Here is a 25,928-nt window from a genome sequence, read left to right as displayed (position 1 = left end):
GGGTGCCTTTCTGTGTGTCTAATTGACTCTTAAATATGAGGCCCTACCGCATTTTGGCACAAGGAATACAGATAAAGTAGATGCCCCACCACATCTTTCATTCAAGCAGCTCCTCTTTCAGGGTAGTTCCACACTCAGTTTATGCTTTTTCTCTTCAGGATTTGTCTGTTTTCTTTGCTCCCTGGCCCTTGTCATTCTGTGATGGATGGCATGTGTAAGGGCCCTGCTGCTGCCATACCAGAGCTGCTCATAACAGCACTGCCCAAAAAGTGACCTGTAGGAAATGCTGTGAGGCTCCCTTCCATTTTCATTTTGACCAAATGCTTGTGTCCCTGATGGCATTTCAACCTCCATCTACATGTAGGAAATGCAGAAAATGTTTTCCTTGCCCTTCCTGCCTCGTTCCTGCCTGCCTCAGACAGTGGGCAGAAGCCTCGCCAGCGGCAGGAGTGGTCCTGCGTGACAGGCACCGCAAGGAGAAGTGGAAAGGAGCCAAGCTGGCAGGAGATGCTGTGAGGACAAAGGGGGAAGGGGTAAAGAGGCAAGGGGAGGGCAGCGTCAGGGGGAGCCGTGTCTAGTTATCATTATAACCATTTTTGTCTCTTCTAAAAGCATTTTTACCCTGCAGACAAGGTCCTGTCTTACCAGCACTGTAGAATTGGCACAGACTGTGATGAAAGTCAGTTACCTCTTGCAACAGTGGAAGCTGTAGCTGATCTTGATCCAAGTGCACAATGCTGTAGTTTTATCAGCACAAGCTTTCTCATATGCCTGGCAGGTCTGATTAACTTTTGCGAAACTGCGACTGAAAGGAAAGAAACATAGTGTAAATGAAAAGAATAAAAAAAACCCAAAGAAACAATCTCCTTTCTGTCATGTCTGTGAACAGCTTTTACTGTGTTCCCTGGAGAGCCTGCATGCTTGGACAGCGAGTTACTGTGAATTAGTGAGGGTCACTGCCATTGATTAAATCCTCTTTTATGTTTCCCGGTAACTCCTGAATTATGGCAAGAGTTGAGCATATTAATTTAACACTTTTCTTTTTTTCACTGACAGCTCTGATGGAGGAAAAAATCTGCAAGTCATTTTGAGCAGATAATACTGAATTAAAATAAAAATCAGGAACAAAATGGCATCTCTCTTTTATTCCCAGTTTCACATTGCTATGTTGAAAGAACAACCAATAACTAGTTGAAGTCTTTAGCACAAAAATTTTCATCCTTGCAATTGTGGTTATGCTTTTAATTTATGCAAGATATGGACTAGGACTATAACAAGTGAAATATGGTAAAATAAGAAATACTGCCTTTGTATTTCAAACCTCTGCAGCTCATTTTCTTACATAGTGACAAAAGACTATAACCTTAACTCTTTAATGACAGAATGAAATGGTCAGCACAAGCCTCAGTAGTAAGGCTCTTACTTAATGCTAATTATTTTTGTTGGAATTTTTAAATATTATTATTTTTAAAAATATAATATTTATATTCAGACAATACTTATGTGTGTTCTTATATAAATGAATATATATATATATATACAAACACACACTTATAAAAGTGTATGTATTTAAACATATTGGTTTCAGGATGGTGTGTGGGCACTTGTTTTTCCAAAATCAAAAATTGTTTTCATAGCATTTTGAGAACACACTGAAATTTCCAAAATTATCCGGGGGAGTGGGAGAAAATGGAAACCAACATATGAAAAGATTTTCTGGTCATGAAATGCTGGGCCTTTACCTGATCCATCACAATGCCACCCTGACAGCTGTGCATGTACCCCACATGTACAACATCCATGGATGCCATTCCCAGAGAAGTCTTCCTCTCAGACATTTTGCTGATGTCTAGAACGCTTCCTTTCACAAACTTGTTGTCCACGCCAGCCGAGGAACACAGAAAAGGTTGTCACTTTCTTCTTAATCAGATACTTTTTAATTATGGAAGACTACTCTGTCCCTCTTCTGTCTTCTGCTGGTGTCGCAGCATCACTTCATTTGGTCACTCACTGCAGACCACATTTTCCCAACTACCACTGTTTATGCCACTCAGGGCTCAATTTCCAGGGAATTAAGTGTTTCCCTGGGCTTTCCTGGGGTGAGGAAGGCTGCCTTACGTGTGGGACAGGCCATGCTGCTGCCTTCAACAGTCACACACTTACTGGGCATGCGCATATTTGTTCTTTATTCAGGCTTCTCATAATTATGACTGTGATGGTGCTGCTTGTTTTTTGTCTTATTGGAATCATAATTAAGGGCAACTGATCAGCAAGTCCCCACAAACGCACGAGGAGCATATACCAAAACATAATCAAGAGTGTCCAGTTTGTTAGGACATTTTCTTGCACAGGACTCTGTTGGAGACCTTTTGGTGTCTCTTTGGGTGCTCCTGGTCTGCATCTTACAGAGAATCATTTGACCAGGATGGCCATTTGTGTCCTTGGACAATATTACAACTGTTCAAGAAACAAAATGCCCTGCAGCTGGAGGTACTGCACAGCAATAGTGACTCCCTGGAGATTCAGGCAGGGCGCAGCTGAGCGAGGATGGACTTACAGGCTATCACCCATCAGCAGACCAGCTGCAGTACCCCATATTAGCCCTCCCTGTTTGTGTGGTAAAGGTGTTATCTTAAGCCTCAGGGGAAGCAAGGTCAAGTATAGGTGTTTTGCCTATACACTGGAGCACAGAAGTGGCTGGTTTACAGCTAGCACATGGGGTCAAATGAAGGGTAGCATCTCACAAAGGGACTGCATCTTCCTGTGAAGCCTGTGCTCAAAGACCAGGACTCGTGTAATATTAGAGGTCTATAACTTAGAAAGCCTGAAATGGTTTGAGGTTTACACATACAAGAAACGTTATTGCTACAACACAGTAGAAATTGAGATGCATCAGCTGGAACCCTAAGTGTGTTGGCTGAGCCTTTTCAATGCAGTGTCCCCTTCTGGGTCCAAAATACCCTTAATTGATATTGATTCTGTTGATGGGCTTCCAAGCCTGTTGTCTTTTGCCTCAGGGAAAGGATATGGCCAAGCTGAGGTTTGAGGTAGGTGTATAATGTGGGTTATAATGTTTGGCTGTAGCAAAAGCCTTTCCCTGAGACGAGGGAGGCTGTAGAGCTTATATTTATGCTTTTAACTCTGTGTCAGATCAGTTGCACCTGGAGCCTTTGGGTAGCCCGTGACTCATAGCAATTGAAATTAGTAAAGCAGCAAGATACCCTCCCTTTGCCTTTCTGTGTTACCAACCAGAGGTGCCTGCCACGGTGTGCTGTCTTGTCCCTAGGTGCACACAATCAAATAATGTTGTTAGTGCTCCATGCTGTATTCAGAAGCAGCACTTTGGTTCTCGCTGCGGCTTGCAAGTTGTAAGACTGTCGTAGGAGAGCTCCAAAGGGTCAAAGTAGGCTGTCATTAAATGTGCCCTTATGCTTTAAGGACAGTACACATCCTTGTTTTTCATGGGGTTTTGCAGAAGCATTGTTAGTCTGGTTGAGGTTTCGCTCTCCATGACTTGCCTAGCTCAACTTGAGTAAGCGATGTTTTCCCTTTTGAGGATGGCCTAATCACCAGCACACTCTTTTATTTCTTTAGCGGTGCCCCTCAAATTGAAGGAAATGAAAAACCAAGAGGCTGCTGTGGGTCAGAAGCTAGTGCTAAGGTGTGAAACCACTTCAGAGTATCCTGCGCTCAGATTCAAATGGTTAAAGAATGGGAAGGAAATAACCAAAAAAAACAGACCGGAAAATATCAAGATCCCAAAAAAACAAAAGTAAGTACGAAGTAATATCTCTCAAGTGGGGCTTGGAGGGCTGGGAAGTGATGTTCACCAGAACACAAGCATTGAAGTTGTTAACTGGAGTAACACAAAGCTGAAAGCTGTGAGTCACAGAGGAAGAAAATTTAAGGAAACAGACACCAGTGTTTTTTTTCCTTAAAGTATGAATGAAGTGTGAGTGTGGTATAAAGATTTCATAATTAATTTTCCCTTTTCAATTTATATCTGTTTTCTGATAGCCAAAGGCTATGATTTTAACCAGTAAACCTTGGAGACAGGCCATTTTTAAACTGCTAACAAGAACAGAGGTACCTTATGTTTATTGTCTAAAATCAAAGAACACTTAAAATCGTCAAAGGAGTGCAGATTTTGAAATATTTTAGAGATTTGCTTTTCAAGCAGTTTAGTCCTTAAGAAGGGCTGGATGCTGTCCTCATTAGCTCTGAATGTCTTATGCAAGCATGCAGTAGTCCTTTACCAGAGGCATTCCTGCACTTGCAGAACAAGGCACTGGTGTAGCAGATGTCAGATGAATAGCAAAGCATGCAAATCCTATCCTCCTGTCTGGTGGAAAGTGCCCCCTACATGTGACTGATGACCAGTGCCAAAAGATGGACTGGTGCCTTGTTTCTGCAGGGGAGAGTGCTTTTGCTGCATTGAGACAGAAGAAGGCTTTTACTGTTTGATCTCTAGTTTGTTGGCTAGGTTAAAAAGTTTTAATTGTCACCAGCTACGAAAATCTATTTGAACACAGTCCTTCAACTCTCACTTCTGCTCTCTGTAGGTAGGGCTGCTCTCTGCTGCACTATGGTATGCCTTCCCTTCATTCAAGACACAGAAGGTTTGGAATGGACTCTGCAAGAGATTTTTCTTTCCAAGGTGTTCAGTGCCCCCATACTTTGTGTCAGGGCTCACCTTGCTAGACAAAACAAGCCATAGTCAAATAGACATTTGACCTTTTAGAGTTATTCAGGTTAAAATTCAGAAATCCTGCCCTCCTTTGAAGTTTCTTGTACCCCAGCCTGGGGCACAAGGTGAAACATGGAGAGGGGCAGAGCAGCATCACCACAGCCCCCATGCCACAGTCACACAGATGTCAAGAAGGAACCTGTGATGTCTCCTTCCAGCATTTGCAAAATGGAGCTGTTCCAGGTGGCAGATAGCCTGGCAAATTGTCTGGACTCATTTGCAGAGCCATATGTCTCCGTCAGAGTTGTATTTTCAGTCTATTCTGTAAAGAAAATGTTCAGATCAGAGCCTAGCCTTCAGCTTTCCCAGCAACCCAGTGCTGCCTGTGAGCAGCAATCAGTATTTTCTCCACTTACATTTTGGCTGATGCTGATTGACCAAACTCACTGGGGCTAGGATTTCACTTTCTGGAGCTGGACTTTATCAGTTCAGCATTGAATCAGGAACTGCCTTTTGCCAGTTCACTTCTCTGTGGGTTTTTTGCCCCCAAAAAGGTTTGAGGAGCTGTCAGAAGGGAAACTGATTGCTATTGATTTGATATTGATGCATGTGGAGTGTGTGAGATTATTTTTGAGCTTGATGTGCCAAAAAGTGTTTAAAATTCTCCAAAAGATACATAATGAAAAAGACTAAAATTGTGCCTTTTTGTGGAAGATAGAAATAACCAAGTCATCTTCACTCACCGTAAGTGGACAGGGCGCAGGCTTTGACCTGTATTTCACACATTTGTGCTTCCCCAGTCACAATGATACCACTCATTGCTGGAATTTCTCTCCTGTGTTTTGGAAATGTCAGTGTGGAATGGAGAAGCACTTGCAGTTAGAGACATGAAAGTCACTAGATGTAGAGTACAAAAGGGGGAAAGGCAAGGGATGTCTGCTGACATCTGAAGGATTTTCTCTGCCTTCCTACTTTGACATTTTAATTTGGGGATGTGTCAGTGCTTTGCCATTTCTTCTTTTGCTATTCATGTGTACATCCAGGAGTGAGTAGAAATGAACAGCTTAAGAGAAAATGGATTTTATTTTGATGAAAAGTGGGACAGACACGAGTTGTAAAGCTAAAGAAGAGTGGGGAAAAATGCAGTGTAAATGAATGCATAAAAAGACATACACTTTTCAGTAAGCAAAGCCACATTAAAAAGATCCCATTGCAAATTAGAGGAGTATCAGATCAAGGAGTTTTTTCCCCACTTACATTCTGTGCGTTTTTTCATTATAGCCCACTGATAAATGTTTGTCATGTTCACATGCTGCTGTATTGTTACAACAAGCATTTTAGTGTGAATTTTTTACTGTTACCAAGTGTGAGAAACATCAAGTATGAAGGTTAGAGTAGCTGATAAGCTGTCTGGGATTAATGTTTGTTTTAAAGTTCAAATGGCTACGTAAAAAGTAGGCTGTGTTTCTGAAGAACCATTAGCATGCAGAGTACCACAGCCTTATTGACATCTTCAATCCAAACACTTGAAAATAACATTTTCTAACATTTACCAAAACCTCACAAAGTTTATACCTAGTGCCCAATGGCCACTGACTTCTACCACGTAGTATTTTGCAAGAAATCACCCTTCATTGTGGGATGGCAGAATAAAACCTGTTTATTGTTGGAATAAAAATAAATATTTCTTTCGTTTGGCTACATAGCCAGAGCTAAAGCTAAATAGTCTTAGGTTTTTAACAAACTGCAAAATACCTGGCAGTATGATGAAGCGTCTACCTCAGAAAGTAAAAATGAAGACCTTAGCTTTATACCTGAAGTAGGCAATGAAAAGATAATACATCAGCTTGGTGGTTCTGGGCACATTGGCCAGTGTGAATAGTACTGGATCAAAAAATTTGCCAAAGTGGAGCAGATGCTGTTTTCTTAGTGTTTTAAGAGTTCAGAAGCCCCTGTGGCAATGCAGGCTTCCTCAAAGCTTAACCTTCCAAAGACTGCTTTGCCTATCAAACAGTTTCACTCTTCTAAGCTCCCTGGGATGGTTTCAGGGTGGTTGATTCAGAGGGTGCCAAGCCCCAGCATGTGATGGCCCCACCTGGACTACTTTGTCCATCTCTGGGGCCCCCAACACAAGAAAGATATGGACATGTTGGAATGAGTCCAGAGAAGAGCCATTTGGTTGATCATTGGGCTGGAGCACCCCTTCTATGAAGACAGGCTGAGAGAGTGGGGACTGTTCACCCTGGAGAGGAGAAGGCTTTGGGAAGACCTTACAGCACCTTTCAGTGCCTGAAGGGAGGGCTACAAGAAGGTTGGAGAAGGACTTTTTACAGGGGTGTGGAGTGACATGGCAAGGGGAATCTCCTTGAACTGAAGAAGGGTAGTTTTAGGTTAGGTATTAGGAAGACATTTTTTACTGTGAGTGTGGGGAGGCACTGACACCTGTAGCCCAGAAAGCTTGTGGATTCCCTATCCTTGGAAGTGTTCCAAGGCCAGGAAGGGTGAGGCTTTCTGAGTAACCAGGTCCAGTGAAAGATGCCCCTGTCCATGGAAAGTGGGTTGGAACTATTGATCTTTAAGGACCCTGCCAACGCAAACTACTCTGATTTTATACTTCTATGACAGTACAGCAGGTGAATCCACTAAATGGCTATATTCCTTCTCATTACACTGGAGAGTCAAGAGATACTGAATGACTTTACATTTTAATAAAAGACATTTAAAGCACTCATTCAAATTTGTCTGAGTAAGAGCGTGCAGTCAGTGAGTTTCTGCTGCTGATTGCTGATGATTGGTGAGGCCATGATTGGTTGATTTGTATGTCCAGGGTCTAAGCTATTTCTTTGTGACAGTAGAGATACAGAGAAAACAGACCCCAGACAAGGGTTTTTCACCTACCAGCTAACATTTCCCATGGAAAATGATAGCATATCATTTTCCTTCTCTGATTTCAAATGCAGGTGAGACCTGTACATTATTGGTTTGGACAGTGTGCTGTACAAATCAGGTGCTCTTCATTACATGAAGAGAGACTCCCTTATCAGAGTTGGGGGTTTTTTGTGGCAGAGACAAGGTGTTTGCCACTTACAGCTGTTGGCTTTGGGTGCAGTAGTGCTTGAGGAAACTGTGTGTGTAAGTGCCCTGTTCCTTGAGCTTCACCCAAGCTTAGCCTGGACATTTGCCTGCAGACAGGCAATTCTGGATGACAGATGGAGACTGGAAGCAAAATGAATTCAAGCAATCAGATAAGGTGGGCTGGGACTGCATTCTGCAGATGTGTTTCTTTACCCTTCATGTATGAATACAAGCTCAGCAGTGTCATAGTGGCAATGAGCTAAAGATTCAGCAGAAACAAATCTTACAGGGAGTGGCATTTTTTTTGGAGTAGCATGGTATAGTTTGAGAAAAGGACAAGCCTTTAAAAACAAAATCCCTTATCAGGGGCTCTAAGTGAGTACTGTTGGAGTACTGTATTGCTAGGAAACTGCTTCATTTACAGCCACTAATGAGTCATCTTCTGCTCTGACTCTTTTGAATTCTGTCCCAATACCTCTCAATGATATTTTTAAGGCTATAAATATTCATACTATTTCTCCTGCTCTCAGAGACAAAACTTCTTACAGGGTTTTTTTCTAAAACCAAGAGTAAATTTGCCTTCTTAGAAATGGATTTGTAAGAAATATTGTTGCTTCACCTATTGTAATGTAATAATAAAATCGTAAAAGGAAGACACAATTCCTTGCCTTTTCCCATATGTATCAAGTAAAACAAAAACAATAAAAATAAATGTGCAGGGCAGAGAGTTTCTTCACAAAGCCAAGCATGCCACAAAAGTAGTTTGCATCAATATTACTTAATATATGGAAAAGATTGCAGCAAATATCCATTGGGTGTCCGCATTAAAGTGATGTAGCTGCAGCTGTGCTTCCTTCCTTTTCACTGGGTTACAGTGAATTCTTAAAAACAGTAAGCCTCTTAAAAACTTTGGCTTTTGAAGCTTCCTAAGGCTACAGCTCCCTCTCCATCTAGACAAGTGTCTGCAAGTATGGCTGAGAGATAACCTGTTGCAATATAGGAAATACCACATGTCCACACAAGCTGTTAGGTGGTGTAGAACAATGCACGACATTCCTGGCCAGGCCCTCAACAGGCTGTTGCGAAGGCGGGCAGGCAAATTAAAAAGCAAACCACTTTTACTGTTGTATAAGCATAGCTGTTAGTCAGGTGTAAAATTTTCACACAAAGGTCCAGTAGCATTCAACTTTTGGACACCTCTGTCAGTGCCTCTACCACTTTTTTCTCATATATATTAATGGTTGCCACCAGCTAGAGTCTGTTCTTGTATGCTGTCTGAAGTGCAGCCCAGTAAATTAATTCAGCACTGGGAACTGGGCTCCTAATGTTTCCTGAGAAGGGAGCCCAAATACTCAGCTATTCGTTTCTTTACCATTTGAGTAAACCTGAGTAAATTGCTAATCCTGGCTTGGCTGCTCCTCCCTCTTGCAAGCCCAGTGGCCTCAGAAAAGCAGTCCTCTTTCAGGACATGAGGGGAAACTCTTGTCATGCATGTTTCTGGGAGAGAGGGGTCCACCTAGCACGCTGCTTTCATTCCATGAGGGCCACAGGGCTGACTCCTCAGCAGCAGGACCTTCACATAGAGGCAGGGAAGGCTGAGCTGCCAATAAGCACATGTTTGGTACCAGATGGGATAGTGTCCTGTGATGGAGGTAGGGCTGGCTCACAAGGATGTGTTGAAAAATGACACTGAACATTTTGGTTGCTTCAGAAGCCCACACTGTTACAACAGACCAGTTTGTGGTCTGAACCAAGCCATGCTCACTGATTTGCAGAAGGGGTAACCAGTTGTGATTTGTGCACGGAGGGTTAGGAGACATGACAGTGACAGAGCAAAGCAACTCCCCAAGCATTGTTTAGCTCAGCAGTCATGACAATGACTATGAGCTTTTAGAGTGAGCAGCCACTGCCTCCTGGGGATCAGCCCTTCAAGTCGGGGTAGGCCAACTTAAGGAAGCCAGTGTTCCTGCACTCTGAGCAACTATTCTGTAGATCAGGTTTTATGACAGGCAGAAACTTCCCCAGAGCACTTCTTTTAAGCAGTAACTGGGAAGAGCAGTAATGTGTGCATTTTCCCCAAGCTAGTCATTCTCTGCAGTCTAGATAATGGGATTATTGTCATCCTGTGTGTTGGGGACCCCATGAATGACACCAGAACATGTTCCTACAAAATTAATGGGTAGGCAGGAGTTCTGCATTTGAAAATCTAATCTTAAAACCTTGGAGACTGATTAAATTACATCTCTGAGCCAAGAACAAAATGTAGCTTCATGCAAATTGTGCTCCTGCCCATGAATTTTTGTTAGCACTGGAGAATGATTTACTGTTGGAGTTTCAGAGGCTGTTAAAGAGTGTGGTGTGTTCTAATCTCATGATTGTTTAGTCAGATGTTAGGAACTACAGTACTTATCCAGAACTTTACTGCTAGTAATGTGAACCTGTAGGGAAGAGTAATCTATTTTAATATTACACCCATCCCTGTGGCATCTGGACAGCCAACAATTTGGCTGAGAGACGATGGTTGTTGGACTGTTGTTTTTCAGATTTCCTTTAGGAGCAAAGACTTCTCTCATACAGAAAAGCATACGCAAGTACCTTCATTTGAGTTTGTGAATATATGCCTGTTTTCCAGCAGCCTGTAAGAGATATTTTTTAATCTCCTCTCTTCTTTCAAACTGGATAGTGTTGATCTATCAGTAAGAATGGAAGACAAGACTCTCTGTTGAAAGGGGTGGGGAAAAAAGTGCTTTAGTTGATGCAGTGACTGTTATTCCAGTACAGGATGTTTATATGTTTTTTCTGATTTCACAGGAAATACTCTGAGCTTCACATTTACAGAGCCACGTTGGCCGATGCTGGGGAATATGTATGCAGAGTGAGCAGCAAACTAGGAAATGACAGTACTAAAGCCAGTGTTATCATCACAGACACCAATGGTAAGGCTTGACTCATTATTTTACTGTCACATTCAGAAAGACCATGTGTTAAAGCTGCCAGCAGGACAAATTGCTTAGGAGCAGGACAGAGCTTGGCAAGTGAAGTGGAAGTGGAAGCACTGAAATCTATTACGTGTACTAAGAAAAGTAGTCGGGCCTGACTTGTCTATTATGTAGTTGAGATGCTCGATTTTCCTTACAGACAAATGGGATGTCTCCTACAGATCTCAGGACAGATCAGCATTTTCTGTGTAACACCAAGTTTAGGGCACAGTCTAAACAGTCAAGATCAGAAGAAGATGAAGGGAAGGGAGTATTATTCTAATTCCTGTTATACACAGTGGGGGAAGTTGCATTTAACCTAAAGCATGTCATAGTCTGAACTGCTGAATGAGAACTTCTCACTTCAAGTAATATTTGTGCTGCTCTGGTTGCCACTGTTTTTACTCTCACATATATTGATAGGTTTTTATTTTGATTTCTAAAACAATAAGCACAAAGGCATGAATGTATCTGAAGACAAATTATTCAGAGGCTTAGGTGTGATTCAAACACTTTGATTCAGGTATTGTTATTTAAGGTTATTTCCTGAGGAGTAGAGCTTCTCATGAAACAGATAGCATTCAGACTTACTCAAAAGATTTACAGTTGTTATAGATTGCTGGTTTTGCAGGACTCATTTAATTTACAGGGATGTAATGATGAAATTTTGTGTTTCCACTGCACACAAATGTATTGCAGTACTATTTCTCCTTTGGAAAGGCAGTGGAGGCAGCAGTTCAGCTGAAATCTTGTTTTTCAAGTGTGGCTTTGACTAATTCAGTTCCCATAATTCAAACTCCAGTGTCCAGCCAGTTGTGAAGTACGAAACAAACATGCCCTCATTAGCAAACAAAACTGGAGTTCTCTGCATATCTTAGATGGGTTAAAGATGTTACAGCAGTGTGAATTTACCAGGCATGCTTTTCTGTTCCACATTGTGCTCTTAGATGGGAGTTAGGCATTTACATAAACAGAAAACAAATGTAGACCTTTTCCAGGGGGATTTGTCTTTGTCTATCTGCTGTTTTGTAATCACACAGCAATTGCTTGACTGTATTCACTTTGTGTATTTGCTATTCTATTTCATCAACTAAAGAATCTCAAGTGCTAGGATTTCATTCTAGCTGTATGGTATTATAATCATGAGCAGATGTCAGGAGACTGATATAAAAGATCAAGTGTTATTTATTGGAATGTTACTAAGAGGAAAAATGGGTAGGTGTTTCTGTGTAGTTTTGTAGACTCTCTTGGTTTCCATGAATACAAATTTTGGTTGCTCATTAGCCGCTTACATGGAAAGGTCCTACAATGTTTCCATAACTCAACTGTAGGCACTGTGCCTAGGCAGTGATAGAGATAAATGCAAAAAAAATGCTTGACCATTTATTATTACTTTCTCAGACAAGGAATGGTGTCATGGGAGTGCATGTGGGACCTCATTCCTGTGCTTCGTGACATGGATTTTTCAACTTCCTTTTGGGCTATGCTGAATGACTACAAAATGCTCCTGCTGCAGGGGGACAGGAGCTTGGTCTCAGCTGAAACTATTTGTGGGCAAGCCCTGTTACATGCATCTATAACATAAATGTTAAAATCTGTCTAATTGTATTATGAAATGTAATTTGTTTAAAATACAGCCATGCATGGAAACTCCCTTGAATGCAGGGCAACGTGAATCCAGTCTAAACTTGGCAGCTGGCTCTTGTCTGTAAAGATCTGAACTGGAAACTAAGTGATGTCTGCACTGGAACATCTCAGTGATATTTGATCATCTAGACTGAGGCATGGCAGCATTCATTGGTCGAATAAATCAATCATGCATATTTGGTTGCTATACATACATCTGAGCCTCCTCTGCTTACTGTTGCTTATAAATTACCAATAAAATTGTTCGTAATTTTCCTGCTAATGGTGGAATTTTCCACCTGGATTTGAGAAATAGCAGGGGCAACATCTGGTGACTTAAGACCAATAGATCCATACAGCCTCAAAGGGCAACATCTGCCTTGCAAACAGGGATAGACCCCCTGCAGGAGTGACCTCCTCACCCCTCCTTCCCCCACATTCCCTGACCTCTTCCCCTTGCTAGCTTAATGACAGATTTGGGATCCAAACTCGGTAATGAGCCCTGAAGGGCAGTCATTACTCGAATCCTGTGTATCTGGGAGGTCCTGCAATATTCATAAGAAAGAAGTTTAAAATTAAAAGAAAAAACCAAAACAACAAACAAAAATCCAGCATATTTAACTCTTACTTGTTATTACCTGTTAATGGGCTTTTGGGGAAGCCCTTGGGGTCCAGAGTAGCCCAGGAGTCCCTGTAGAAAACTAAAGCATGGGTATCTGAGAAGGCTGAATCTCTCAAAGTGGGAAGAGAAGTTGCTTTCTTCCACCTCCAGCAGATAGGGTAACAGTGAGGTAAAGAAAAATGCACCAGAGGGCCTGACTTTCTTATGGTCATACTGGTCTGCTCTGCCACGTGAACCATAACTTAAATTATGACCTTCAGTTAAGTGACCTCACCTTGTCATGTTTATTATGTGTGCCCTGCTATCTGCACACTAGGTCTTCCTTTCCCTTTGTGCTGGGTACTTTAAGAGTGAGGGTAGATGAAGTAATGGCTTTTCTGGGAATGGGGTTATTTATTTCCACTGTAAGATTAGTGCTTTTCAGTATCTAAAAAAAATCCTGGTTTAAATTCCCTAGAATTTTGTCAAACTAGAACTATTTTAGTTGAAATTTTCTTTACTGGTGTATGGCACAAAACAGAACTCCAGGGCCAGACCAGAAGTCTGTTTATCATAGTGCCTTGTCTCTAACGTAAACTAGCAGTGGACATTAGGAAAATACATACAAAGAACAAGGCAAATATGTTGAGGTTTTTCCCCAAGAATACAAAAAGCCACACATTTACCATCAAGGTCCCATGTTGGAAAGTTGCTGATTTCAATTCTCTGCTCCAAGCATAGAAAAATTAGTATTTCTCAATAAAACGGTTGTAAAACATTTTTTGTTGTTTTCAGTGAGCAGAAACCTTAATCTTTCCTGATCTCATTCCCCGAAGTGGTAAACTTTTCTGTCTAAAACAGTAATATTCAATGCAATAGTAACTCCTGTCCTTCTTACTGTTATTGTTATTATAAACATTGTTGTTACTTAAAACTGCCAAGTTTGCTCTTGTGCAAGTTTTTGCTAAACATAAACATGAACACACACCACACACAAACTGTATTGACCTACACAGACTTTTAAATTTTCCCAGTTTTACTGAAAGAAATATAAAGCCTTGCCTATTGAGTCACACGTGTGGATTAAAAATGTAACAAATATAAAAATAGCTAGACAAACACAATTTTTACCAATCTTAATAGCAAGTGATAGGAGCTATTCTGTTCTCTTTTAAATTTATAATGAGTATAACTTGCCCACAGGATATGAGCTGCCTTCTTATTGTCATTCACTCATACTCACGTATGCTCCCCTAAGAAAGATTGTAATTGAGGTCAGAATAGAGGCATGAGGTTCTCCTGGTGTTGTATAAATAGTGCACAGGATTGCTAATGCAATAGTAACTGCTTTTTTTGTGCATCCTGATTTGTTACTTTACCTAGGCAAAATTCTTGCAGTGAATTTTTCATGGATTTTCTCATCAGCATAGGACCTTACTATGGTTAATAAATAGCACTGACAGAATACTTCACACCACAGCCAAAGCTTTCAACTTGCTCACAAAACCCCTTATGTAGACAACTCGCTAAGTGATATTTTTTTAATAAAGAGTCAACCATGCTCTATCTGCATGTGGTGTCAGTCTTTTCCATAAAAACCTGTTGGCCTGATTCTTTTGCCTCTCTGAGGATGTTTGCTGTGCCCAGCATGTTTCAGGGTGCAAAAGGGTGGATTCATGCTGCGGAATTTCAAAAGCCAGAAGTCTACGATGCTGGGTTCTGCTGGGTTGTGTGCAGGGTGTTGTGTGAGCTCTATTCCTCAATGTCTGCGGAAAGTGAGTTGATGTAATTTGACTCATCTGTGTGGGTGGCTGGGACAAATTTGCCTGAATTGATGGATACAAGAAGTACTCAGGTGATCTGTTAATGTATCTCAATTGTAGGCAGTGGTGAGCCTTGGCAAATTCATTAGCTACCCAATGGCCTGTGCAGGCTTCTGGTTTTGCATACATAGGACTCTCAGTAGTAGTAACAGCTCCAAGTTGTACAGTAATCAATAAGGATCTGATATTCATCATTCATTAAATTTTAATTTGCTCTTCCTCTTCTGAAGACAGACAGTAGCTTAGCTTCAAGAAGACGACTGAGAAATAACTAAATAAAAACATCTTATATCTAGTTCCCATAGAGCATATGACCAACTATGAAATACTTCAAGTGCAAAAGAAGTCCCTTCTTCTGTCCAAGACTTGGTTAAAGTAGGAGATCAGGGTATTTCTTCTCTCTAGCATAATTACAGGTGACCTGGGACATAGTTTGTTTTGAACTGGCTGGCATAATGAGTCAGATTCTCAGCTGGAGCAAATCAGTATGCCTGGACCGATGTCACTAATTTTGTCTCAGAAAAAAATGTGGCCATCGCTCAGTCTGGTATTGCAACTCCCCTAAAAGTACTCTTGAACCTTTCCTTGCAATTTGACATACTTGGATTGAGGGCAATGCTCTTTAATCTAAATCAATTCAGTAGTTCCTTGGAGGAAAATGGGGAAAAGTATGGTAGCTTTAAGAAACTAAAAGTTAGTTTAGCCACTGGATCACCCTGTATCTTTCACCACATGTGCTTGCATGTCTCTAAGGCCTCAGACTGTGGTCTTACCAACCTTCTACACAACTACTCTCTCTGCTCTGCCATCTATAGACCAAGTGACAGAGGTGAAGAAAGTGCTCTTCTTTCCTGAAGTGTATGTTAGCTTGTGTCATTGTTTGTATAATTCAGATGATATCACCCTAATAGCACAAACAATGCAAAAGGCTTAAAACTTGTATCACTGCTAGAAAGTACACCTCAGGATGACAAAAAGCTTGTTTGCATCTCTATCTATGGTGTCATGGTATGTGAACCCTCCTCAGAGCCCAGGCTGTTGTCCCTGTCAGGGTTCTCAGAGCCACCACCTGCAAGGCCTGAACTAAAACCTATGAGATCAACCAAACCCCTTCAACTTGCTCAAGCAGGATTTTTTGCGTTAGGCCTTTGACAAACTAACTGGGGGAAAAGGGCCGTGAGGGCACACACAGGGCTGTTCACAACAGCAGCTGTCAGGCTCTTAAATATGTGGTTATTGTGGAGAAAAGGTTTTGGCCGAGTAGGAGAGGGACCTCCTGCTTCTCTCAGAGCCATACAGCAGAGCTTGTAGCTGTCTCCTCTCAGCAGCCCAAAAAAAGCTCCTTATCTGGAAGGATGGATCAACATACCAGCAAGGTGGTGGGGTTGTTGGGAGTCCCGTGTGAGTTAAAGGAGCTCTTCCTTGCTAGGTCAGACGAAACAGCAGAAGATACTGCTGGCCAGAGTACTAAGGAAAAAGGACTGAGAAGCTGCAGGGGCCTGCTCTTTAAAACATCCCCAGACAAGGATCCCTCATGGATCCTTCAATATTTTTACATGAGTAAGCCCCAGCACAAATATACCCAGTTTCAGGGAACAGCACTTCACCAAGGCAGTATTCTTAGAAGTGCCAGGGGACAGAACTGGTTGTAGCCTCTGAGGTAGCTGCTCTTCATGGGGACTTAAACATGATGATGATGAAGACAGGGCTGCAGGCTGCCATCACCATACCCTAGCAGACTGCAGCAGCAAAAGTATCATGATTGAAAAATTGGTTCCAGCTCTTTCACCTCAGGCAAGTACTGACAGCCTGCTATGAGAAACCCCTTTTTTGCTTGCTTCTTGTGTTCAGGTAGCTTGTCATGTGGATCTGTGCTAGCCTTCTCAGGTAGTGTAAAATGCCTTTGTTATCATTGTGGTGTACTGTGTGCAGTAAGCAATACACACAAATGTTGTGTCTTCCAAATGTTAGCATCCACTTTTAGTGTTGCTAAGATGAATGTTACTAGTGGAGCTTGATAAAGTGTGACTTTGCCACATGTTTTCCAAATGTATTTCTCAGCACGTTTCAGGTGTAGGAGGCTCTGGCTGTATTTTCCACTGGCAGGGAAGCTTCCCGTCGGCGTTTGTACTAACACAGCTGGGCTGGGGAGGTGCCAGTAAGAAATGCTCCATCAAGCTCAGCACAGGCACTAAATGGAACATGGTTTCTTTAATGGTGAAAGAAAAATTTGCTCCAGTTGTGCCAGATGCTGAGCTATGCAGCTGTCAGACCTGTTCCATCTCCTGATGTGATTAAGAAAGGTTAATTGTCAGACAACCCAGCTGCACAACAGCAAACTGCCGTTATGCCCAAAAAATGGTCCTGAAAACTGCCTGGCTACAGGCCACTGTGTTCCAAGACCTAATGCAAAGGTTTTGACCTTAAGAATTTTACTTATGGATACTCCCTTTCATGCCACGCATCGCTGGCTGCCAAGGAAATGCTGCATAACACGTTCTCTGCCATTGGTGAGGTGAAACTGGGATGTACTAACTAGGCAAATAGTATATTTGCCAAAGAAAGATGGACCAAAATGGAAAAAAAAGATACAAAAGAAAAGCAAGCAAGTAAGAAGTTAAAATACAGGGTTGATATTAAAGTTTAACAAGAGGGATGTTGAAGGGAAGATGGCTAGTTTTGTCTCTGGTCAAGTTTCTATAAACTCTGGAGACAATGAGCAGAGAGCCACTGGAATCCAGATTCACAAAACAGAACAAAAACATTCCTGAGTTTCCTTTTCCTAAATCTCTTATGAGAATTTTTCTGAATTCTGTTTGTTTGACCTACTAGGGGATTCTTGGTGTGCCTTGAGGTTTCAGGGCAAGACTTTTTTTTTGGCATTCAGAGCCTTTCTCCAGCTGTAGAGTTGAAACTTGTGCAGCTGCATTGAACTGCGCCACTTAAAGCCTGAAACATATTTTGAGAACTTGGGGAAGTCCAAGGTTGTTGATGAATACAACTGAAGAGCGATTTGTTCACACCTAAGAAATTGCACACAGTTGTGGCTTGCAGGGACAGCAGAGCACTCACAAATCATTGCTGTCTTTGGAACAAGGTCTCTGTGCAAGTCTGTGAAGCCTAAACAAAGGCTTTCTGCATCCTGCTTTCTCCCATCTGTGCATTTTGCATTAGCAAGGATCTAAGCATGGCAGCATCATCTCCCTTAGCCATCAGCTGGTTCAACAAGTGAGTGCAAGCAGTCCTTGCCAGAATGTAACTAGCAATAGTGTGTGGAGATATACATAGGACCAGTATGGAAGTGCAACTTTCCTCATCTCTTCAGCAAAGCAACTGTCTGCTTTCTGTCACAGAGCCCCCAGCAGTCCGTGAGGGATGGGGTTTGCATGTGTGACTCAGAAGATTTCCCTGAAGTGGCAAGTGACACTATTGGATATACTTAACAGCAATTCAAGTGATATGAACAGGGACACATCTTTGCAAAACTTAACTGCCTAGAAGCATAAGGAGTGAATACTCACACAGACATCTTCCAGAAACAGAGCCATCTGCATGATTTCTCCTGTTGCCACTGATCAGTTATTCCCAGAGGAAAACGAGAGATTGAACAACTGGGTTCTTTCAGAAGAAACGCGCTTTTTTCTTCAGTTTTGCGAGTAGGCACCATCATTTTTTGTTTTTTCCCAAAAGGAAACTTCTGCAAGTTGATGTCTGATTGAAGCCTCTGCCCACTGAAGCAAAATTTAAGCTTGCTTCTTTGAACACCTTTTTCTCCTTTACCTTGTCCATTCTGGAGCTGAATACTGTTAGAGGATCACATGACACCATATTATAACTTCTTGTTGCCTCTTGTGTTTTCCAGAGAGGACCAGCAAGATACCAGCATCAACAGAAGTGACAAAAACTACTTCACGTAAGTTGAATTAACAGTCTTTCTATCTGTTTCTCTTCATTTCTTCTTGAAACTGCTTCTACAGCTCTGAAACAGCTCCTTCTTAGCAGAGAACAATTCATCTACATTCAGCAGCTCCATTTCTGCGTATCACCTTGCCTACTTGAGCTACTTCAGGGACCAAGAAAAGAATGAAGAAGGGTTAAGCATACTTTTTACTGTCCTGTGGCTGTATCAAGGAAGCTAATTTGGCCTACAGTTGTCAGGCTGCAGCAGCCCAAGCGAAGGAGTATTTGTGTTGTTAGGAACTATGTTTTAAAAAAGCTCTTACCTCCTTCTCCTATAAATCCAAGCAGCTCCTTACGAGTTTGCTGAGTGTATAGGCATACTGATGTGTCCTCAGGAAAGTCTGTTGCCTCTGTTCTTCAGGGCTCTACATACAATTCCTGACAGCTCTGCAGGGTCTGTGAGTGTAGACAGGTAACTCACTGTCAGTAACTTAACCTCTTTTGAAGCTGCCTTGGCATACTAGGAGCCTTCTCCAGGTAGTTTTCTTTCAGGCTGATGGAATTTGCTTTCAGCATCCTGCCTGCAGTTACAGATTGCATACTTCCAGAGTTACTCCTGGGACTGACCCCAGTGAGGAGCCACTTTCATTATTTAACTGTTAAGAGTTACTTTATATATGGCTAAAATACAAGCAGTTGTCTCTACTGCTGACTTTGGCTGAGGCAATTGTAGATAAACGTGTATAAGCCAAGCAACCCAAGGATTTACAAGATGCACATACCCTGCTTGGCAAAGAGGCTGGGGTCCTGCTAGCTTTTTTGGGAAAGCTATGTCTGGCAGAGACAGGTTTTAGTGTGAAATGACAGTGTTTGTAGGCTAGATCAAGGAAAACAGTGTGATTGCCAGATTTTGCATTTAGCATGCCTGCAGTCTTTCCTTTGATGCATCTGTGTGTGTGGCGACCTACTTCTGAAATCTTGGCATTGCTGCCTGACAGAAGAGACGTTGGATGTGCCCATATTCTTTCATGTTCTCAGTGGGGCCTGTCACTGGTGCTTCACTGGGTGTATGTGAGACCACATAGCTAATAGGAAGTGTCCTGTAACCATTGGAACCATTTTTGTTCGAAGAAGGTGACACGCTGGTCACTGACTCCACTGGGCTTGCCTTGCCTTCTCCCTTGTGCAGCAAGAATGTAGTCCCTGCACTTTGCTGCCTTCTTTCCCATGAATTAAAGTTCTTGTTCTTGAGTGGTCTCTTTCCCTGCTTATGTCCCTTCAAGTGCCTGCTGTTACAGTACTGTCCTCCTCTTTACTGCTATTGTGCTGCTGGAGAGGAGGAAGCTGGGATGTTCAAAAAGTTGGCTGCATTCCTGATGAATCTCTGCGCTGGTAGATTTCATGCCAAGCAACACATCACAAAAAGCAGTACATTCAGTGGCTGCTTGTTGAGATCTTCTCATGGAACTCTGAGGAGGTCTTTGATATGTGGCTGGAGCAGAGACCAGCTTAGTCCTGAACCCAGTCAGGTGCTGTTTTTCCTACTGTTCTATCCCAGCTCTGGGTCCAGACCATGTCTTTTCTCTAACACTTCATGAGTTTCCTGGTGACCAGTAGTGCCTGGGGTTTTGGGCACTGCTGATTTTTTTCCAGGATTTTCAAATGAAAATAATAAGTAATTAGTGTGTTTTCTTTAATTGAAGATAGACTATTGTGAAATGCTGGTGTTCGAATCACTGGGTTCTAAGTCTCTTGAATTATTGCTACACTTACTTTTTGATGATAGCAGAACTTACAGAGAGGTCTTAGTTTCTAAGAGTGGCTTTCTTCTGCCTAAAACCAGGCTTTGTTAGGCAACAGATTCATCTTTTCTGTGTGACATGACATGTAAATGTTTCACTACAGAGCATGCAGTATGCCTCACCTGCTTCCTAGAATTCCTAGACCAGCTGTCAGCCACCTGTACTTCACACCGGCACATCACATTGCCACCTTATGCAAAGTATTCTCTCTTCAAACTCTTCCTTCCAGCTGATAGTACTTCTCAAGCCTTCTCTTGAATTCTTTATTCATGCATGATACCATATGTGATTTGCTAGATAGTGAAAGCCCATGAAGCCCTCCAAACACATGGCTCTTAATTGCTGTGTGGTTCAGGTTCCTACAGCTCAGGAGGTTCAGACCCAGCTTCAGGCTACCTGCTTCTTCTATAAAATTTTCTGAGTGCTTCCTTTGTGTAATTTGTGTTGAGGTCTATTTCCTTCCACTGCCCTACAAGATTATTCACCATTCTTTTTCCTTTCTTTGTAACCACTTTGGGGCTGGTGCTATGGCCCATTCTGATCTGGAATGTGTTCTGCTTTCCCTTCCATCTGCAGCTCTCTGCAGAGGTGGTGACACTCATGGACCCTCCTCTCTTTCAAGCCACAGAAGTCCTTAACTGTAGTTATGATAGACCTGAATGCCTTACTGTTCATTTGGAGTTATGTGAGAAGAAGATAAGAAGCTAGTGCTTCCTGGGTCAGCATGTGGAGCTTCAAGACCTGCTCCTTTCCACTTTCCTCTGATGCTGTCAGAAACAGCTGAAAATTTTACTCTGTCTTTGCCAGTTTTTCTCCTGGCCTTTACTCCCAGGACTACGGAGCATTTTTGCTGTAATTGATTATCACAGTGTGCCTAGGACATGCTGAACCAACTTTGAAGTTCTTTGCTTTCTCAAGCTATCTCATTTTTTTCTCTGCTCCGCTGGGTTTCTGACTACTGAGAAAAAAAAATAAAAATAGAAGAAATCTCTACTGCGGGAAGATGTTCAGGCTCTTCCAGTATAGTGCTGTAGCTGTGGCTGTATTCTTACAACTTTGTTGTTACTTCTGTGTGTTGCAGAGCCCATGCTTAGGATACAAGCTTCAACAGAAGGAACAAACACTTCCTCCTGTAAGTATATACAAGTTGTTTAAATTATTGCTGACAAGACCCTCATGTATATTTCTCCCTTCCTAACTCAGAAGAAAATGTGCGTTAAGAGATCAGGAGTGACTGGGTGTGATTCCTGAACTAAAGGTGCAATTGTTATTTGTTATATATTGTTAGAACTTTCAGAGACATGCTCTTTGTGTATTGAGGTCTAAACACCTTCCTTCTGAAAGGTCAAATGTAGGTTTGGGCAGGGCAAAGGAGGAGGAAACTACACCAGTGTTTCCTACTTGGAATTCCCTTCCCTGCCCTTGGCTTCAAACACTGTCTGCTCTGCCTCCACAGCCCCTGGCCCTGGGGTAGCTGGAGCACCTTCAGGTCCAGCCATCCCTACCTGGGTGCGTTTCCCTTCATCCACGTGCCAGCTGGTGCTTGTTAGAATTCCTTAGGCTCTTTCTTCTGTGCCCCAGTACCTTTGGGAAGAAGACAAGGAAGGTGAGGACATCTTTTTGGGTGTCTTCCCTCAGCTGGAGAGAGAAGAGAGCAAGGAATGGTTCTTTCCTAGGACAGAGAGATTGTTTCTCTGCTTATCTCAAGAGCACACTGGGAGCTGCAGGGGTGCCAGTAGGGAAAGTGACTCTTTTCTTCCTCAGTAGTGATGCTTCCCAGGGAAGCATGCATTACAGCCATAATGCTATACAATTTTACCCTTGAGACTCACTAGGAAGAGCCTTCCAGCTCTTTTCTAGAACCAAATCCACCATCTATCAGCCTGTTTCGGAGCAGTCTGGAAGCCCACTTCACACAGTCAAAGTCATTGGGGTTGTGGGAGGTAGGGTATTAATCTTGCCCTAAAGCAGTAAGTGTTGCCAGCTGCTAGGAATAGGATGTGAGGTGAGGTAGGTACAATCCACCCTGACAGTTCCAGTGTTGCTATAAAATGAGGTATGTGCTTTATAAAAAACTATACATGAATGCCCTTAACTCACATCTAATAGCTACTGTAGCAGCACTAGGAGGAAAGGTCAAAGCCATATCTCTGGATTTTTCTAGATTTTCTTCTTAGCTACTAGTCTGATAATTTTTAAGTGTGTGTTGAAAGAATTAGAGAAATTTGATAGGTTATTCAAGAAGCTTTCTGCCAGCAAGGTGAGAAGAGTTGGGTTTTGGCCTCCTTTTCCCCTTGATGCCTAGCAGCAGGGTAGGCAGGAATAATTTCTGGAGCAATTTAAAACGGTAAATCCTCTCTGTTCTGTTTTCAGAAGCAATAATGTATACTGGAATTAGTACTGTTCAAGTCACTAAAATAAGTAGTGGAGGCGAGAGGGCAGTATTGGATATTGCTGCCTGTGCTGGGTAGAAAAAGCAGGAGGGAGCCAATGTTAATTGCTAACAGATGTGGATGTCTACTCACACTACAGAGTGATTAGGGAATTGAGTCCACGTACTTATTCTAAAGTTCCTTAGGGCTTTTCTTTTCTGAATTTCAGTGCGACATGTCCATTTCACACTTGTCACTGTCAATCTTGTAACAGCCACAGGAGATAAAATAAACTGTTTCCTTCCACTTCTCAGACAATAGCAGATGTTTAGAGAACATGCCAGCACTGTCACTGTTGGCCAGACACTGGGAAAGACCTGAAAACAGCAGAGTGATTCAGTAGGTTCTCTCCCCTAGGGCTTCCATAAGAGAATAGACGTGTCATGCTTTGCTTCTTTTGGAGTTTCAGTGACAGATATTCAGAGAGGGAGAAGCTTAAAAAAAAATCCCATCTCTATAAGACACTCCACAACTGACATCCCAAACCCTGCCCTTTTATGTGCACATATCCCTACACTCCCCAAAATCAAGTCCACTTGGAGAGTGTGGACCTCCGTGCTTAAATAAAGGAGAAAGAGCAGCCATTAGGCATTCCGAGTTTCACATAAAGGACTGGTGATCTGATTGAGGGGTCAGTAATCCAAGGGAGAAGTAAGGAAATTCATGCTTTTTTGTCCTGTTTCATAGTGTGAGGCTTTTTGACAGTGATTCTAATGCTGCTCCTAACAGGTAGAAATACTTCCCACCTTGTCTTCCACCCAAGCCAAAGGATTGATTCACATATATTTGTACTGTGCAATCACAGAATCATAGAATTTGGGGTTGGAAAGGATCTTAAAGATCATCTGGTTCCAACCCCTTTGCCATGGAGAGGGACATGTTCCACCAGACCAGGTTGCTCCAAGCCCCATGTAGCCCGGCCTTGAACCCTGCCAGGGATGGAGCATCCACAACCTCTTTGGGCAACCTGTGCCAGTGCCTCACCACTCTCACAGTAAAGAACTCCTCCCTAATATCTAATCTAAATCTACTCTCTTCCAGTTTAAAGCTGTTTCCCTTGTCTTATCACTATATGCCCTAGGTTACAACTTTGATTTTCCTTCACAATGAAGCTCTCTCTGTGATGGGCTTTTTCCTGCTGAAAGAAGTGAACAAACCAACAGCACTTAGAGCACTGTGTGCTCTCACTACCAAGGACTACAGAGGCCATTCTTAATCACACTGGAAAATTTGGGAATGGAAGACATTTTTCTACCCCTTGTTTCCCAGGACTGCCATACTCTGAGACAAGTGTCTTATGACCCTATGACTTTCTTTTTCTCAGAAGCTGGAGTGGAAGAACTAAATCTGAGACTTCACCATAAAGCCTTGTTATTAAGGCTTAAGTCAACTCTGTATTCAAGACTAGAGAATGAAAATGTGGTGGTCTTTTTGCTCTCCTGGGACTTGTTAAAGGAATCTTGGCTTCTCACCCCAATAGCATACGTATGGCAGTTTTCCTTTTCCTTAGAAAATTGGTCCCAAAACTTACATTCCTGTTTGTAAGTTACAACATCCACAGAAATAAATTCAAAGCAATCAGGTTTCCTAGGCTAAAATCATCAGCACTGCGCACAGGCTTCTGGTGGAGGAATTGTGTAGGAGCATTTGTATGGTGCAAAAAGGGAGAAGGGAATTGATGGGATGCAGGCTGTTTATAATTACCCTGGTTCCTGTTGTGTGGGAACCATGAACAACACAGTATGGGTGTACAGACCAGGAATGGTTCTACACCTAAGCTTACAGTTTCTATGGACAACATCAGTCTGGAAACCCATGCTCTGAGAGCTAAACTGGATCAAAAACTGAGAATTTATAGCAGTAGGAAATGAGGAAGTTGCACAGCAACAAAGCCTGTGGGAGTATGTGTCAAATGGAAGCATTTTGCTTAGCTGCACCTTGCAGCATTACCCTCATACTTGTTTGTGCTGCCTACTAAGGGCTTTTCCCTAAAATGTCTGTGGAGGCACTTCCCCCAGCAAAGAGCCAGGGCATGTAGTCTGCATGTTTCAGATGTGGTTGTCTTACACGGGGATTCTCAGTTCAGATTTGTCTGCTCGTGCGAGATGGTGAGCTGGCAACCATGGCACTGGATGTGCCCAGAGCATATTCTCTGCAGCATGCTTCCTCCTGCCCACTACCTAGCAGGTTGATGTGATGGCCAGCTGGAGGCAAGAATATGAATAAAGAACAGGTGGGAGGCTGATCCCGCCTTGCCTGTGGCTTTTTTTTCAGAGGAATACAGAATGAGTTTGTTTAGCTTTTTCCTGGAGAGAAAAACTCAGTGCTGGTTGTCTGCCCCACAGCTGACTTTAAACATATTTTCCTACCGACTTTCATGTTGGCCTCTAAAACCTGCACAGAAATTTTAAAAAGAAAGATTAATTGGGTAAGAAATGTGCCAGTTTGGATTGCTCATCTTTCCTTTCTGGAGTTATTAACTTACAAGCTCCAAGCCTGGCACAGCAAAACACTTTCCTAACACTTCATCTTCTCATCATGCAATAAGAGATTCCAACATGTATATTAAATTATGACCAGATACAGCACACAGAAAGGAAGCATGCAAAGACTTCTTGCCTGTCACATTTTCTTAAGTACAGTACTGAACAGCTTTGATAAAAATGGTCCATGCTGAGCAATAAAACCTTCTATGGCATGACATTAGGATCATTGGTTTACAGTGTATTTTTAACAGGAACATTTTTGCATATACAAAGCAAGCAGCCTGGCCAATAGATCATCTGTGCTCTAAAATCTTAAAAAGCAAGTTAAGTTTCTGCTGAATTCTGCTTTCCTTTTTCTCCTAAAGTGAACCCAATCCTTCTCCCTGTATTTATTTATATTATGCCTGACAGAAGTCCACTTTCAAAAAACATGAATTTTCTAAAACTCATACAAAAAAGAATCAGCGCTTCTGGTAGACAGAGAGCTTGGGCCCCAAATGATATTGTTTTTATGTGGC

The 25,928-nt window shown here is 42.2% G+C and overlaps 1 protein-coding gene across 7 annotated transcripts in view; it reads left to right on the top strand.

Annotated features, from left to right (window-relative positions):
- The window catches only part of NRG1 (neuregulin 1), a 434,810-nt gene that overhangs the window by 184,670 nt on the left and 224,212 nt on the right, over positions 1-25,928 (top strand). For 4 of the 7 annotated variants that reach the window (XM_032096873.1, XM_032096871.1, XM_032096865.1 and 1 more), the window contains 4 exons: positions 3,595-3,772; positions 10,574-10,698; positions 18,653-18,703; positions 21,574-21,624. In XM_032096873.1, coding sequence (XP_031952764.1) covers positions 3,595-3,772; positions 10,574-10,698; positions 18,653-18,703; positions 21,574-21,624 — 405 coding nt within the window. The remainder of the gene's footprint in view (positions 1-3,594; positions 3,773-10,573; positions 10,699-18,652; positions 18,704-21,573; positions 21,625-25,928) is intronic. The other 3 variants (XM_032096874.1, XM_032096875.1, XM_032096872.1) reach the window with 2 other exon arrangements.

This window comes from Corvus moneduloides, chromosome Z (assembly GCF_009650955.1).
Source record: "Corvus moneduloides isolate bCorMon1 chromosome Z, bCorMon1.pri, whole genome shotgun sequence".
Classification (NCBI taxonomy): domain Eukaryota; kingdom Metazoa; phylum Chordata; class Aves; order Passeriformes; family Corvidae; genus Corvus; species Corvus moneduloides.
Note: the sequence above shows the minus strand (reverse complement) of the source record. Positions and strands in the feature narration are given on the sequence as shown.